This window comes from Micrasema longulum, unplaced genomic scaffold (genome assembly GCF_059751315.1).
Source record: "Micrasema longulum isolate JH-2025_06_02 unplaced genomic scaffold, ASM5975131v1 h1tg000244l, whole genome shotgun sequence".
Classification (NCBI taxonomy): Eukaryota; Metazoa; Arthropoda; class Insecta; order Trichoptera; family Brachycentridae; genus Micrasema; species Micrasema longulum.
Genome location: NW_028277449.1, coordinates 768,483 through 787,113, shown reverse-complemented (window position 1 = coordinate 787,113; position 18,631 = coordinate 768,483). Strand labels below are relative to the sequence as shown.

Sequence of the window (18,631 nt, the reverse complement as noted above, 5' to 3'; positions counted from 1 at the left end):
CTTGATAATTTCTGTCAACTACCGCATGTTCATAATTTTATCTGCCCGTATCTGCTTGTTCTTTATTCATCTGCCCGCATCTGAACACCTATACATTTTCTGACCGCCGCTCCGCCACATACATCTTTATATTTTGCAAATAACTATAGTGAAAGTGCAGTGTTCACCAAAAAAGGAAAAAACTTCCCAGAAGTCAGGACTTGGAGGTAGCATCTGGATTCCTGTCCCTGATTCCCTTTCCTGTCTTCCTAAAAGCGGGATTTTCGTTTGCTGTAGTTTGTTTGGCCGCATACTGTTCTTTTCCGCATCTGCCATTATCGCGCAAACGCATATTTTCTCACCCCGCAAAAATTAACACAGATCAACGATTCAGTCAAATAATACTCACGCAAAATTATAATCGCCATCCCAACAAGAAAAATAAAACATTTACTAATAAACCAATAAAAGTTTTTATTTATAAATGTCCGTATCACTCCACTTGTAAAAAAAAAGAGAAAAAAGTAGTTACGAAATGATACACAAATATGAAAAAAAAGTTTTTTGTTAAGTCGGTACTAAGAAAACCTTTTCATCAGAGGGCCAATTATGATTTTCATGGTAGTGTTATTTAAACTATTTCATAATATTTCGAGTTTTCTGCGAAATTCACGCATTTAATCATTAACTATTATTGCGAGAGAATGCAACATGAATTCGCGCAGCTCTCATTGTGACATGTTGAAGAGCGCTGATCATAATCCTGGCTACGTATTAGCGAGGTAGTACAGCGGAGAATTGTGAGGGGGAATTGATATAAAATGTAAATTAAGAAATCCGGATTTTTGTGCTTATGGCTGAAATTTTTTTAAATAGCAAACTGACCAATATACCAAAAATTATTAAACTGTAAAGCGATGAATTATAAAGTTTGCTGTTTGCACGGGGGGAAAGCAAAGACGATTATAAATTATGGAAAGAATTCTTTTATTTTTTTCAATTACTTTTATACATTCTCAACATTTTAGGGTAGGATAACGCAAAAAATTAGATCTGTAGTATATGCCGATTAATAAAAAAGTTATTGGAAGAATATGCTACCTGGGGGACCCTAGATACCCGACTCCGGCCCAAGAGGGTTAAAGAAAGAAAATGTTTAAAATTTGTACAAGTTAAGTTTTTTTTATTTATTATTGATTTTTTGCTTTTACACAGCTTTGCTTATGATCCACTCTTTGAAATAAGGCACCAGAGTGTTTACATCCGGGGCACCTCGAGCACATGGTATTCCCCAGGAAACCAAACCATAGAGCTTCCCATCATCAGTCACAAGTGGTCCACCAGAATCTCCCTGGAAAAGAAGTGTAATAATTTATTTATTTTATTGTTGAAATGCAGTATTTTTGTACAGAAAACAGGGTTTCAATATAAGATTTTTCAAAGTTAGACTATTTACAGATTTCTCGGTTATAAGAAATCGGTTGTGGTTGTGGTTGTATCGGATAGTGGTTCTGTGGCTAGTGTCTCGCACTCACGGATAAAAAGTCCGTGGTTTGAATTCCACTCTACCCCAACTTGATTCCCATTATCTAATAGTGAGTTATTTACAACTCGTTAAAATTTGCCCTCGAAATTAAGAACGCAACTATTTATTTTTATTAAAAAAAAAAAAACTTTATTGAATGTTATTAAATATTTGTACATAACCACTTACCGACTTTTCTGAATCTACCGGTTTCGAAACGTACTTGTCTCTCCGTCAGGACACCAATTAAACCAACATGCAAAACCCACTGTACACCTTCGCCATAGTTGTTGAACTCAAATATAAAACCAACACAACATGCATTTTAATAAGCAACTCTTACATGCAATGATGAAAATATTTTATGTTGTGGTAAAAATAGTTGAAAATAGTGGGAGGGGATGAAGGGAGGGGTGTGAATTTAATGGTAAAGGGTGACCATTACCGTTGGAAATCGTATAATGGGCTATATTGAAATGTTTGATTATTGATCGTCTTCTTTCTGTGGCATATCAGGTCTCTCCGACGTTGGCGATCACTCTAGAGTAGGCATTCCGATCCTGTGCCGACTGGAACAGCACCTCAACCCCGCCCACTCCCGTCTAGTCGTGGATGTTTCTCAGCCAGGACATCTGTCACCTTCCAACTTCACGCTTTCCCTCGATCTTCCCCGTCATGATTAGCTGTAGAAGCGCACATTTGCTTCCGCGCATGATATGGCCCAAATATGCTAGTTTTCTCTGTTTTATTGAAAACAGTAGTTCTTTTTTGGCACTAGCTCGTCTCAGCACCTCCACGTTAGTCACTAAATCTGTTCATAGAATGCTCAACATTCTCCGGGGAAGCCACATTTTAAAAGCTTCTAATCGGTTCATGGAGTTCACCTTGAGAGTCCATGTTTCAACCCAGTAGAGCAGTATTGACCGCAGATAGTACTTGATCATCATCTGTCTCAGTTTTAAATTAAGACTATCACTGCAGAAGAATGAGTTCATGCCATTGAATGCTGATCGTGCTATCTCTATTCTGCACCATATTTCTCTACCTGGGTCCAGATCAAAAGTGATTTGACTGCCGAGGTATTTAAAGTTAGCCACTTTCTCGATTGTTTGACCCTTAAATCGAATAATAGCATTATTGTGAGGGTTTCGGCTAAACACCATCTTCTTTGTTTAGCCTTTTTTAGAACTTTTAGCGTTTAGTTCAAGCCCACGACTCTACCAGCTTCGTCAATTTTACCATGGAGTTCCTGAAGGACACATGAGTTGTCAGCCAGGATATTGATATCGTCAGCATATCTGATGTTATTGATAATTTTGCCGTTAATTTGTATTCCTTTTCTGACATCAGAGTGAGTATTCTTAAATATTTTTTCTGAGTATAAGTTAAAAAGTAAGGGCAATAATACGCAGCCTGGTGCAGCTCCAATGGATCATTGATCAAAAGAACATTATTTTTTAAACCTTTCCTGGTGCGAAATATTTCCAAATTATAGGCTTTCAACCCTTTATTATTTATATCTAAGATTTTAATTCCTGTATCTTCATTACAGTAATTTTTACAATTGATTATGTGATTTGCGAATTCGGAAAAACTGTTTTTGTAATGTAATCAATTATATTACAAAAGTCACCTTATATCTATTAAACTCACGCCCCACCCTTCATTCTCTTCCTCATTTTTCAAATATTTCCCCCACAACATAAAATCTTTTCGTCAGTGCATGTAAGGGTTGCTTATTAACCCTTATACTGCTAAACAACGATATATCGTTGTTGTTAATCCCTATCATAAAGTTCTAACTAGACTGATGCTGACGTCATAATCCCCAAAAGGGTAAATGAATTCGGGAACTGCTTGTTGCACTTAACCGTCAGTGGTATAAAACATTTTCAAAACATAAACATTACTTATTCGACGGGTTATTATTTAGTTTCGTACCTATTTCAGCCCTACGAAAAAAATAATACAAAAAATGATTTCTTACGCGTAGTAAAAATTTAAGCATTAAATTGTACAGCAAAGTTTCTTGAAAATGAATGAAAAATCATTTAAAATATTTTAATGAAAACGAACAGCTTTGAACGACGTCACTTGTTCATATGAATCAACCAATGATAAGAGGGTTGTGTAAGATTTCCGGTTTGCTAATCGTCAATGGACCAATCAACAGAACTAACCGAGAAGAAGCGGAAGAGATTTTGCGACGTCAAACGCGGATAAATGTCAGAAATACAAGACTTTAAAAGACCGTAGCGCTGATAATACGATACAAAAATTTTTTTTTTAAAAAACTTTGTCTAAAAACATTTTTTTTTTTAAACCACTAAACATCCTCATTATAAATTTACTTATGATTTTTAAATTTACAGTGCTTTTAAGAAAAGAGAAACGACTAAACACAGGAAACTTCTAGCTAGTCGGGACCTGAAACAGTGAACTTTTTTACATTCCAAAAACAGTGAAAAAAATAAATCTACGTTAATAGTTAGATTTTGAATCACTTATATGATATTTGAGGAAAATAATTATATTTGGTGTTTTCCCCACTATTAAACCCGATTCAGTGATTACGAAAATATTGATGTACTTCCGTAATGAATAACTAATTGAATACTTTACCTTTAATATAATAACTCTTATCTAGTGAGGTCCCTATATCACTGGAAAACCCCATAATTAAGAATATAAACAAATAAGTAAAGAGCCATAAAACATAAAAATAATTTACCATGGAACCTAATGATTGTCAATTAGGACGTTTGAATATTAAAGAAATCATTTGTTAATTTATTATTAAGTAATGGTAAATCAAAATGTTTTAGCTGTTCATTAGGTAGTAATTATTACTCTATTAACAAAACGTAATTATTACTATACAAACTCTATTCTACAAACTATTCTACAAACAAAACGTAAAAGAGGTATATCAGCTCGATATTGATCCAAAAATACTTCAGAAAAAGCTTCTTCGATTTCGTGCAGAAGAGACGAAGACGTAAGAGTCATATTATAAATTATTATCACTATCACTTAAAAAAATATCGTTGTTGTCTAATTCACTTTCGGAATAGGTTGAGCTGCTAAGCCTCCGAGTTTCTCGGCGAGGTACTATTATTTATTTTTTATTATATTATTATTATGGATAACTTATATAGCGCCATTTTCGTAATAAAATACCTCAAGGGCGCTTTACATAGTGTTTTTATTTGTTAAATTAATTTAATTGAAGCTTTTAAATTTGTAATTTAATTAAAATAATTTATTTTGTTGTCACATGCTACGGATTTATTCGAATGATTTAGAGAACAAGTGGGTTTTTAGTTTTTTCCGAAAAATCACTTCACTTTCACAGCCTCGCACCTCTACTGGGAGAGCATTCCATGCCATAGGGCCTGCAACCTTAGTGCGCTGTTTGCGTAGAGGTATAATAACTTTTCCTCTCGCCGTAGACGTAGCTGATCTAAAGCTCGGGTTTCCTAGGACAGCGGTGCCCGTATTTTAACGGCCGTAGTGAACATTAATGCGGTTCACAGCCGTCGTAACGGTGACTAGAGAGTGATTTCCTATAAAAATGGTGTTGATAACACCGTTAAAAAATAAAACCACTCTCTAGTCACCACTACGACGGCTGTCCACCGCATCACCGTTCACTACGGCCGTTAAGATACGGGCACCGCTGTCCTAGGAAACCCTAGCTTAAGCGTGAGACGCCTGTCAGCTAGTTCATCTGGAATGCATAGTTCCCTTAGATATTCCGGAGCAGAATTGTGCAGTGACTTATACATAAGCCAACAGAGTTTGTATTCGACCCTCTGTGGAAAACGTAGCCAGTGTAGTTCCCGAAGTAGTGGAGTGATATGACTGAACTTCTTTATCACTTTCACTATCCGTTATCATTTTGAATGATATATTTTGTAAATTTATTCATAATAAAAAGGACGCTTTGCAGGGTTAAATTGTTAGTTAGAGTAACAAAGTAAGATTAAAAATATATATAAATGTAAAAAATATGTAATTTACCCCAGCTGTTTGTAATTTCGGCAACTGTTGTCTATCTCGCTCAATCCATTATGCGTGAACTAGCTATTAGTGTAACGGAATATTTTTCTTAGGAGTGATATCAATTTGTGAGACAGTTTTACAAAAACATTATTTTTTTCAAATTAAAATTATATTATAACTACCAAGAAATAATATCACTTCTTAGTAAATTTACCGGTTACCTTTAAGTTTCAATCTAAATAACTCCCTACAAACATTTGGACATACTCAAAATATTGTTGATTAAAATAACTTGCATAAAAAATTTAAAGTATTTGTAGGCATTACCTAAGAGGTGAAATAGTTTATCCAGATGAAACTCACCGATATCAATAAAGGTTTCAGCTCTTTTAGTTTGCAAAAGTCAACAGATGGAAGAGTTGAGGTAATGTAAAAATAATCATGAATGTGGATGTGTAAACATACCCAGAATAGTGAATATTTCGCAGTGTGTAAAGTGGTGATTTAAACCAGCCAATGACAGATCATAAGTCCTGTAAATGCCTAGACTTCCATATTCCCTTGGCAAAAATGTTTTCTCTCTCTGTTGCAACAAATTTCAAGATATATTTTACACAATTTTTGTTTAGATGCATTGATGGAAGTGGTAGGTTTGATAATATATAACAGAGCACTTTGCCCCGCAATCAACAAAAAAACTATCATAATTATTTCGTTTCAATAATAACAATGCGCCTTGAGATTGCAGTACGAGATCAGTTTTGTTTGTTTTTATTTTCAATTAAGAAAGGGTTTACAACCGCTGTACGAAAATTGTATATTTTCGGCACGAATTGTCTATCTTGCTCACTCCATTGGGCTTGAATTAGATATTTATGAAATGGAAGATTTTTCTTGGAATTGCTATTAATTGATGTAGTGTAGTATCAACAGTAGTGTGTTTGGAAAACAAAGTATTCGATAAAATATTTTTAAAATGAATAAATAAGAGGATTTCTGATTAGATTCTTGAAAAACTGCGTAGCAGCGTAAGGGTTAAAATGCATGTCTTGTTGGTTTTACAACTATGGTGAAGGCGTATAGTGGGTTTTACAACAAGTTAAACCAGCAGGTTAAATTAGTGTCCTGACGAAGAGAAGGGTACGTCTCAAAACCGGTAGACATAAATTGTCGGTAAATGGTTTTATACAAATATTTAATAACATTTCGTAAAATTTTTGACCACAACGCTAATGCTTTAAATATTAATAATATAAAATTTATCGAATCAGCATTCGCTTCCAAACACTTTATTCGTTCGATCGTTCGCTCGTTCGTTTCGTTGGTCGATCGTTTTTTCACATGCAAAGTCGTCGCCAGGTAAGAAAACGTAAAGTATGTGTTAGCGTAGGCATTCTTACCCGGCGACGTGTTTTTTTTCTTTCTTTTTTTTTGTTTTAATAAAGAAATGTTTGCGTTCTTATGATATACCCAATTATTTAATTTTAAGGGGCATTTTAACGAGTTGTGAATAACTCTCTATTAGGAAATGGGCGTAAATCATGTTGGGGTAGAGTAGGATTCGAACAACAGACCATTGAGCCGTGAGTCCGAGACAGTATCCATGGGACTACAACATGATTCAATTTTTAATTATGTTTGCTGTGTTACTAAAGTTTTACGGCATTGTTTTTGTGTATTTGTATACGTATGAAATATGTTAATATAAACAGCTCCCCAGGGAGATGAATCCAGTCCTTGTCTACAAAAATTTGGACAAACTCAAAATATTGTTGATAAATTACCTGGTCCATGAAGAAGTATACAAATTGAAAAAATAACATTTTCAGGCGTTGCCTAGTATGTAGATGAAATAATTCAATTAGATGAATCTCACCCACATAAATAAAGGTTTCAGCTCTTTAACTTCACAAACATTAACAGATGAAAGAATTGAAGAAATATGGATGTTCAAATATAGGCAAAATGGTGAATGTTACACAGTGCGTAAAGTGGCCACTTAAACCAGCCATTGACAGGTCATAAGCCCTGTAGATGCCTAGACTTCTATAATACCTTTTCTGAAATGTTATTCATCTCTGTTGTAATATGTTAGTATTTGTATACGTTTATTTGTGTAAACTGCTTATCAGTTCATGGTTTACCTCTTCGTTCTAATTCTCAAGGCACTCTCTTAATACCCATCCACAATTCCTCTTTCTTCTCTAACTCATATAGTGTCCATGCGGCTCGACTGTGGAATCATCTCCCATCCACCATCAAAGATGTTACTACATTATCTCTGTTTGAATCACGTCTGAAGAAACATCTCCTTTCTCTTCCTTAATCTCTCCTCCTTTCCTCTTTCCTCTTTTTTTATTTTTTACATTGAGTAATAGTTTTGATTTAAGGTAATTTATTACGTTTATTTTTATTTAATATCTTTAGCTTTTTAATTTTTTTTTCTATTGAATATGTTTTGTAACTTGCTTTATATAAATAAAACTTTTATTTTATTGGTTGGTTGGAAGAAATTGCCATTTGGCAATAAGCCCGCCAATGTACAAATAACATTATGTACAAAAAGTAAAATTAAATAAATAAATTGTTTGTATAAATACATTTTTTTTAATAAAAAAAATAGAGGCATTGAGGGGATCCTCAGGGGTAAGGACGATGTGTTGGCCACTGTCCAAACATCCTCCTCCCCCCTCCTTAATCTGCATGGGGTTTGTATTCCTTGGGAATATTTACATAAACTTTCCTCTATGCGCAGCTGACAGAGTCTCCCAGGACTATATAACAGCTGCGGGTGGATCTCCCCTCAATGGCGACGTCTTTACTGTGGGCCAGTTGTCCTTTTGTTTCTCGGTTCTTTCGTATATTTTAATAAAAATAGCGAATAAACTTACACCACAAGAACCATACCCTACTCCAAAGTATGAACAGAGTTGAGAAGGGAATACTTGGTTTGATGGGCCAAAGTACTCCCGGCAGTCATCAAAGTTTACTGTCATTGTTTTGAGTTCCATTAAATCGTTTGAAACATCTCCGTATGCCTGCAATAATTATTTCAAAATTTATTTGGTTATTTATTTATTAACATACACGGCTTGCAGTGCCTTTTACCTTAAAAAGATACATATTAAAAAAATATAAACATTTCAATATAATGTGAAAAAATTAAATATTCAAGTATTATTTTACATAAATACTAAATATATAATACAGCAGTTTTGTATAAAAAACATATTAAAATATAAAAAATAATTAAACAATGTGTGCAAATAAAATTTTAAAAGGAAAATAATTTATGTATATTTTTCTTTAAAAGATACAAAATATAAGTATATAAAATACAGTAAAATTATTTTATATAAAAAAAATAATAATGACAATTAAACTAATTTAAAAAATAAGTAAACACGTAAATATGGTACACAATAGTACCCATACAAAAGTAAACATAGAAAGCACTAAAATCTAAAAAATGTAAATTACCGTTCATCATCTTTGAAATGATTAAATAGCGTTAATTTATATAAGCTATACTTTAAATGAAAAATATCAGCAACGTCGGAATAGTTATTGCCGAGAACATGGTGTCGATTCAGAATAGCATTATACGAGTATACGGTTCCGTGAATTGTTGCAACTAAACGGATGTACTTGACAAGTCATTCGTCCAGGTACCTTGAAGTTAATGAGCGCTAATAGATTTGGGCAGTCTTGTGTAATGTTGACAATCTTAAATAAATTCAATAAATCTATAATTTTTCTTCTTTCAGCTAGTTTTAACAAGTTCAAAGTATTTAACAGGAAATCATAGTTAATAAATTCACTCAACCAAAATGGTTATCCATAATAATGTTTTGTATTAACTATATTTATGGAGGAGTAATTAAAATTAATATTGTATATTAACACTTTGTTTCCCGGAGCCGTGTAAACACGTGATTTTTTAACCACGCGTTGTGTCCCGGTCTCGTGTTTTCACGTGGTTTACCAGCTGTCTAAAAAAGTGCATTTTATTGACATTTAGTGATTTTTATTTGTACTTTTTCGCTGCTGGTAAACCACGTAATTTATTTATAGTTTAACAATGTTTGTATTCTTCTTTGTCACTGGGGTGTCCCGTGCCGAGGGAAACATTTAACTACAAGTAAAACATGCCTTAAATTAGTTATATAACAAAGTTAACATAATAATAAAATAAAAATGTAATTAATCTAATTAACCAACAATATTTTGAGTTTTTCAATTTTTTTTTCAACAGATGAAAGAATTGAAGGAATATAGATGTTCAAATATAGGCAGAATGGTGAATATTACACAGTGTGTAAAGTGGCCACTTAAACCAGACATTGACAGGTCATAAGCCCTGTAGATGCCTAGACTTCTATATTACCTTCTCTTAAATGTTCTTCATCTCTGTTGTAATATGTTAATCTAATTAACTTAATTATTATTAACATGATAAGCAATTTAAACTAAAATAATTATAAAAAACACAACCAGTTGTGCGAACATTGCGATGTAACTCTTCATAAAGGCCAATGTTGGCAAAACTATCATACAAAAATGACTGATAAAATTATTTAAATAAATATGAGAAGTTTCGATTGATTTAACTAAGCGTTTTCATAATTATGACACTTCTAAAAAACCCTTCACAAAGCATGAAATTTCACAAAAATGGGCAGGGCACAGGGTAAATTTCTATGTGTATTCGGCCGGTACTCAAAGTGTAAACATTTGTATTAGTTATTTTTTATGTTATTTTACCGATTTCGATAACCCAACTATTTTTGATACATATTCATAAAGTGACGACATTCAACATTTTACCTGTAATTTTTATTGTACGCAGTGAATTTGTTTTGTAAACATCACTGATCAAAACAATTTCCAAAGCCACAACTTTTACAAACACTATTATAATTTCAAGATTAACGCCGAATGAAAACATTTGACAGTAGACTTTAAAAAAAGTCGAAAATACAGTTTTCCTTTCTCAGTTTACAATTGTTTTTTTTTCAGGTGCTGGAGATTTGCCGTGCACATAAACATTAAGGGAGAAGTATCTCGGAATTGTAGTTGCCGACGGAGTTTCAAAGTGAAAGAAGTTTTACAAAACAAAAAATTGATTTGTTTGTGACAAAACTACCGATTCTTTAGGCCGTTGTGTGATTGCCAAGTATGGCGAATAATAATTTAGAATTCATACAAGTCCTGAAGATGTAAAATTGTTTGTGGCAGGGGTGAAATTTTTAGAGTCAGCCAACGCTACAAATTGTGTCAGGGCTATAATAGATGCCCTGAAAGACTACAATATTGAGTTTAAAAATATGAAGAGTGTAGTGACAGATTCAGCGTGTTACATGACCAAATGTGTTGAGACGTTGAAGGTGGTTTTGGGTGACCATCTTTTGCAATGTGCATGGCACACATATATTATATTCCGCGTTTTATGTAATATTTGGTTAAATTTTTGTATTCAGTTTATAAAACATATATTACAAGTTAGTTTATAGTATGTAGTTCATATTTAGTGTTTTTTATGTTGTATTATTGTAAAATAAATATTTTTGTTGCAAAAAAACAACGCCTTTGACTTTTATTATCAACCCGTGTACTCAAATTGGTTCTAAAAAATAATACCGCCAGTTTTCAAAAATAACACCGCTTTTGGCAAATAATAACACCACTGTTTTCCGGTCTCTAATTATCACGCATGTTAAAATTGTATAATAATGAAAGTAATGCTGGTATTGATATCTTTAACAATACATTAAATAATTATAGGAAAACTAACGCAATTTATAAAATCGAATATTCGTTTATGTTTAAATTTATTTCAAAAGAGAGGGAAAACCTTTTTGAGAAGGGAATATGGAAGTCTAGGCATTTACAGGGCTTATGACCTGTCATTGGCTGGTTTAAGTGGCCACTTTACACACTGTGTAACATGCACCATTCTGCCTATGTTTGAACATCCATATTTCCTCAACTCCTCCATCTGTTCACTTTTGTGAAGTAAAAGAGCTGAAACCTTTATAACGTGGGTGAGATTCACCCGGCTGAACCAAATTACCTACTAGGCAACGCCTAAAAACAATTTTCCAATTTCGATACTTCTTCATAAGCCGTGTAAATGCCTAGACTTCCATATTTCCTTCTCAAAAATGTTTTCCCTCTCTGTTGAAATAAATTTGATTATAAATATTTTGTAATTAACTGTTAGTAATACTTATTTAATAAGCTAGCCAAATAAAAAAAATATTAAAAACGTTTTTTTCTTTATTTGTTCATGCTCCGTTCACATTTAATTAATGAACAATATCTTAAACAACAATTTGGGATCATTGTACCAATTTTGTATGTATTTTTTATTGTTAGTGAACCGTAATAAATAAAATAAAATAAAATGAATAAATATATTGATAAAGCGCGCCCAGCGCCAGCCCGTTCTCAGTGAACGGAAAAACTTGCTGATTATTTCTGTTTACAAGGGTGTACGCTTTATTTTACGTTTCAACTGTATTTTTGTACAAAAACAAGCTTGCACATTACAAATAAATATCATGAAGATAACCTATTTCAAACGTAATTTCGTAAGGACTATTTTCCATAGATATGATACAGAATCAGTGACAACTTTCACCAAGCAGAGGCGATACGGTTGGCTGGGCTATATACTGCGGATGCCTCCTGAGAGCGTTAACCACGCTTGCCTACTTTACAAAGTATCAGGCTCTCGTCTTCCCGGACGTCTGATGCTAACTGTTGGTCGGTAGTTTGTGTCGAAACTACAGGGCGCGAACCTGACATGGCAAGTCGGACGCATAAGAGCTGGCAGCTAATAGAGATGCCAGAAGGCTCTTTCTGGACACCATACGCTCCAACCTGGGAGCGGACATGGAATGATACGGTTGACATAGAACATGTGGCGCTCGTCGTGTCTTTTTGTCATTATTAACTTCTTGGAGAAATCAGCCAGGGCTTAGTATTAACATTTCAATCATAGCGGGGCGGCCTCCGTGGTGTAGTGGTCAAGACGCTTGATTCACGCACGGAAGGTTCCGGGTTCGATTCCCGGTGAGAACACAAAAATTAAAATGTGATTTTTCTCAAGTTTGGGTACTCTGTGATGTAATTCACCACTGTAATTAGGCCTCCTGGCCTGTTGTGGTGCAAAAAAAAATGTATGTATGTATGTATCATAATGGAAATATATTTACTGAGTCATAGTGACATTTTTAAGTAAAAAAATTTACCAAAATCAAATAATGATGGTTGTTTTATTTGATTTGATAGATATTTGACAAAAATCGTCTTTTGTCAGATGCTGAAGCAAAAATATGATTTTACAGAACCACAGAAAAAGTAGCTATTTATATATTACGTATTTTAACGTTGGTACAAATTTATGAGTGTTTTTGTAGCTTACCTCTAAAAAAAAATTACCATTCACTACTGCTGAATGAGTATAAACCATAAAGTTAAGAAAAGCAGTTGAAGGTTATGATAAATGAAAAATATGCAGGTATTTGTTGCAAACGAATCCGAGAATTAAACCAAAAAAGGTCTTCAGAACAGACCCGAATTTGTTCCGACAGGGAAATTTGGAAAAACATTAAAAGGCAATAATGAAATTGATTCATAGCATTTTTGGTATAAAATTACAACAAAATTTTGGATTTCCGCAATTATTGATAGCGCTAAAGATGTTACAACTTGCCAATTTTGATTGGAAATTTGTAGAAGACGGATCTCCATACGGGTACCATTTTTTCACCTTTATATTCCTTTGAAGTTAAGGCATTTACAATGTACAAATCGAACATGTCTCTATACCATGCCTCTTTTTGTTCTTGATGGTTTATAATGTTTTTTTTTGTCATAAAGTTAAATTATAGAATTCAAAAAATAATCATCACGCTCACTTCCATGGCTCCCCATCCATTTAACTTCAGGTTCGACCCTTCTTCAATTTTACTGTCTGCAAGCGGTATGATGGCAACTGAAGCAGAGAAGGTTATTTCTTCTTCCAGTATAACAAGTCCTACATCATTGACGATCAGATAATCATGGTAATTAGGATGAATAATCAGTTTCTCGGCTACATATCTATCGCCACCGGAATTCAATTTTTGGCTTCCAGTAGTGACTATAACAGCCCAAGCTTCTTTGCTGAAATCATAAATTAAGTTTCCTGTGGATATCTTTCATTGGTTTTTTTCTCGATATATTTTGTTTATAATATAAATATATAATACTGTTGATATCCTCAATAAATAATATTAAAAAGTCTTTTAGAAAACCAATTTAGTATTCCATTTGTATTGTCTTTTTGGTTCTGGAAGTTGGCTGTCATGTACGTCAAAATGTAGAAAAAACACAGACAAATTAAGAAGTACAATAGTAAAAAACAAGGTGTAGATGTCGTCTGCGAAGATGAGACGTATGAATGTAAAGAAAATGAGGTCCATATGCAAAGACAGAATAATACGGCGTTCTATCCTCTCCACCTACCCCCGTGGGGGAACGGCGTGATTTACACTCTCCACCGATCTAACCAATTAGTTGTTTGATTGTCTTTTCAATCTAACTGAGATTTCAATGCGTTCCCCTTTTATATAGGAGAACAATAAATTAGTTTTTTTATAAAGCAAACGGCCGGCGTCAAGACGCGCCAGTTGAAAATTGAACTTGCCTAAACAAGCGGCATAATTCCAAAGTAAGTATTTCCCCTATAAGAAATATTACCGCGCAGCAAACCTAAATATTTAAGAGCTTTCTTATTAATTACACAACTATCTATAATAATTAATTAGACAATAGTACATATTTACAGATTTAAAACTAAAATACAACTACAAAGAAAATGTGAGTATTAATTGTAAAATACAAAAAATATTCATACGCACACGCTATAAGACTTAATCAGAATACTCAAGTGGGCCAAATACAAAAATTAATATATGTCTGGAAATCTGCTTATAAAAGGTCTAAACACCATTAATATTCAACAAGTAATCTTTTACGGATGAAAAACAAAGAATCTGAAAAGAATTTCAGTTGTTTGGAATTAATAATCAAGACCTTCTTGAGAGCCTTTCTATTTAGAAGTCATTATTAGATCTATGGACTATTACAATGAGAAAACACGCATAAAACTAATTTTGAATGTCGGCATTGTGAGGAAGAATGGGCGTTCTTTACTGTTTTCTTTATATTTTTTTCATAAATTATTTATAGGAGCTAGTACCATCCAAAAACCTTTGAAAGCGCCTACTTTTATCTGCAGGGTTGTGGTATAAAAATATGATAACTATTAATTGGATTAATTGGAATTTACCAGACAGATTTTAGACTTGATATATTTTTATAAAATAATTCATTGTAATGTTGATTCTACATTTTGTTTAGAGAATGTACCCCTGAATGTCCCCAGTTGGCGATTGAGATCGAACACAACATTTTATCTTCCTACCTTCAATAATAATATGGCGCACTTTAATGCATTATCACGTATGTTAAGATTGTATGATAATGTAGAAAGTAATGCCGATATTGATATCTTTAACGATACATTTAATTATTATAGAAAAACTGTAACGCAATTTATAAAATCAAATTGTCACTTATGTTAGTTAGGTAAATTAATTTGTAATAACCTGTTAGTAATAACTTATTGTAATAACTTTTTTAACACAATCAATTAAGCTAGCTAATTAAAAAAATATTTATTATAAATTATGTATTTCTGCATGCTGTGGTCACATATAATTTATAAAAAATATCTGAAATAACAATTTGAAATAAAAATAAGTAAATTTAATAAAAAAAAAAAAAATTAACCAAATAAAGAAAACAAACAAAATACATTAAATAAATAAGATAAATTAAATTTAAAAAAACAAACTGTGTTGTATAAAAAAATGTTTTATCATACTCTTTTTTTTTAACAAATCCAAATTGGTTCAGTTTTCGGCAATGCAAGAACTCGGTTTTGTCGATTTTAGTTAGGCATATTCAGTCCAACATGCAATTGTTTGTATCGTTCAGTATTCAAGGAGGCATCTGCTAGAGAGTGACAAACTGTATTCAGATACCTTATTCATCAAACCGCTCTTCTTCAAGAAATAGTTTTCTTAAATATTGTAAATCGCCCTGTCTCTTAAGGAACGAGCTTGATTATATTATAGTTAGCAACGTTTGACGTTGTTAGTTAGTTTTGGTTTTAAATAAATTTAAGTTCTTACTTAATTAAGCAGTGAGCGGCAGTTAAAACAGTTCTTGGAGTGATGATGACTCCAGCACAAAATAAGTTATTATTTGGTGGTGGATTCTTCAGGCTTACAATGTATGGCGCCGCATTTGGAGGCGCCAATTCACCTCCGACAATCCTCTCTGGAGATGATGGGGCTCCTAAAAACATACGTCAATTTTGTCGATATTAGTCGAGCGTAGTCAGTCTTTTTTCGTACATAATCGGGGAGGTATATTGTTTTAATTTTACTAAATAAAACTCATAAATCCTTAGTGTGTGAGCACTTTGAGCACCGGCGAACACACATAGAATTTGCCTTGTGCTCGGCCCATTTTTGTGAAATTTTATGCTTTTTGAAGGGATTCTTAAAAGTGTCATAATTATGAAAATACTGGGTTAAATCAATTGAAACTGCTCATGTTTGTTTTAAATAGTTTAATAAGTCATTTTTTGTATGATAGTTTTGCCAACATTGGCCTTTATGGAGAGCCACATTGCAATGTTCGCACACATACAGGGTCTCACTCCTTTTATTGTGCTTTTTTTTTTTTTTTTTTAAAAGAGTAAAAGAAATATTTGCGTTCTTATGATTTACCCAAATATTTAATTTTGAGGGCCATTTTCAACGAGTTGTAAATAACTCACTATTAGAAAATGGAATCAAGTTGGGGTAGAGTGGGATTCGAACCACAGACCTTTGGTCCGTGAGTCCGAGACACTAGCCACAGGACCACAACCCGTGCTTTGTATCCCGTAGCCGTGCAAACACGTTATGATAATAACCACGCGTTGTGTCCTGGTCCCGTGTTTTCACGTGGTTCACCAGCAGCAAAAAAGTACTAATAAAAGTCACTAGATGTCAATAAAATGCACTTTTTTGGACAGCTGGTAAACCACGTGAAAATACGGGACCGGGACACAACGCGTGGTTATTTAATCACGTGTTTACGCGGCTCTGGGATACAAAGTGTTATACTATTAATATTTTGTGACAATCTAAATAAGTCCATCACCTTTTTTTAAATCGTCAAATTCGTTGTGAAATATTTTGATAAGCTAGTATGTTGGACATAAAACAAAAAGTCAATAACATAAATCGTTATTTGTTTGAATTTTTTTTTAACTAAGCTCTTGCTGGTCCTCAAAACGTCAATTTTTGAAAACTTATAATTAGAAATCAAACACTGATTTGAGTCTACTGAACAATTTATTTTATTTTAGAAATATAAACATATAAAAATAAAAACTTCGTGACAATTTTTTCGCCTTATTAGAGCATTTTCAAACGAATGTGAAGGTTATTTGGATTGAATGTCCTTGTATAGTTATATAATTCAAGGTACTTAAGTAGAAAATAAAAATAATCTTATGAACTATAGCATGTACATTAATAATAATTGAGGGAAAAACCAATGGTTTAGGGTGAGGCTAAGTGTTTAATAGGTAATGGGGAATTTAGGTATTTATATTTGAATTTCGGGGAAAATATATCAAAGTAAGTATTTATTGACATACAAGTATGTATTGTGAGATAATTAATGAAACTTTATAGTTTTGTAAATTTAGATAATTGTTGTCGAAAAAATATCAATAATATTATAATAGGGTGCTGTTCATTTTAATTTTAAAACATGATTGAAATATTATGAGGAAATTTATATAAACATAAATGTATTATTATACAATTTTTCTATTTTCAACAAAATATATAAATGCAATTGTAACATGATTCAACAATTGTCACGAAGTTTTCATTTTTATATGTTTATATTTTTTTGTAAAAATAAAATAAAGTGTTCAGTAGACTCAAATCAGTGTTTGATTTCTAATTATAAGTTTAAATATGGAGTTGAACAAAATAAGTCAATAAATCAATCAATAAGTCAATTTTTGACTTAACTGGGTACACACCCCTATCTGGGAATCGTTTAAATACAATATGTACATACCATGACAAAACGTCAATCCCAAAAACACGAAAACTAGTGTTAGCTTAAGCATTCTTACCCACATTAACTACGATAAAAACTAACAAAAGAAATAACACCACTTATTTATACATTTATTTTAATCAACCATTTTTATCAGCAGGATTATTAGTGATTGATTTAAGTTACTTTATATCATAAATTGCATCTTAATACTACTTACCACCTACACGCCATTCGTTAAATGACCCGCGTTAAATCATTAGAGAAATTATTAAGAATTCATTTTAATTATTATCAAATTAAAATGATACGAACATGACTCGCCAAAATCAGCCTTGATGATGATTTAATAATATTTTTTACAAAGATAGTAAAATATTAATTCTGTACCTTAAAGTATAAACCACGGTAGTCACATTGGAAGAAATGTTCAGGAAACAAGATGTTGTGATTGTGCGATTTCCAAAACATCATAAATTTGAACCAAATGTGATGATTTCAAGCTATAAAGAACTAACATGCCTATATTTGAACATCTGTATTCCTTCAATGCTTTCATCTGTTGATGTTTGTGAAGTTAAAGAGCTGAAACCTTTATTTATGCGGGTTAGATTCATCTAATAGAATTATTTCACCGACATACTAGGCAACGCCTGAAAATATTATTTTTTTCAATTTCTATACTTTTTCATGGACCAGGTAATTTATCAACAATATTTTAAGTTTGAATGGTGAATGTTACACAGTGTGTAAAGTGACCACTTAAACGAGCCATTGACAGGTCATAAGCCCTGTAGATGCCTTAACTTCTATATTACCTTCTCTTAAATGTTCTTCATCTCTGTTGTAATATGTTAATATAAACAGCTCCCCAGGGAGTTGAATCCAGTCTTTGTCTACAAAAATTTGGACAAACTCAAAATATTGTCTGTAAAG

The 18,631-nt window shown here is 32.7% G+C and overlaps 1 protein-coding gene across 3 annotated transcripts; it reads right to left on the bottom strand.

Moving 5' to 3' along the window:
- Positions 1 to 957: 957 nt before the first annotated feature.
- Positions 958 to 17,794, bottom strand: LOC148283374 (chymotrypsin-2-like). 3 transcript variants are annotated; one of them, XM_088223622.1, is made up of 5 exons: positions 17,714 to 17,794; positions 15,757 to 15,922; positions 13,435 to 13,681; positions 8,401 to 8,547; positions 958 to 1,330 (listed from the first exon to the last, which is right to left on the bottom strand). In XM_088223622.1, the coding sequence occupies exons 1-5, from the start codon at positions 17,775 to 17,777 to the stop codon at positions 1,187 to 1,189; spliced, it is 768 nt and encodes a 255-aa protein (XP_088079748.1). In that variant the 5' UTR covers positions 17,778 to 17,794; the 3' UTR covers positions 958 to 1,186. The 3 variants fall into 3 exon arrangements, with proteins under 3 accessions (XP_088079748.1, XP_088079750.1, XP_088079749.1); XM_088223623.1 differs by lacking the exon at positions 958 to 1,330 and adding an exon at positions 5,843 to 6,092 and having other exon boundaries at positions 17,714 to 17,769; XM_088223624.1 differs by lacking the exon at positions 8,401 to 8,547 and having other exon boundaries at positions 13,429 to 13,681; positions 17,714 to 17,769.
- Between the last annotated feature and the right edge of the window lie 837 nt (positions 17,795 to 18,631).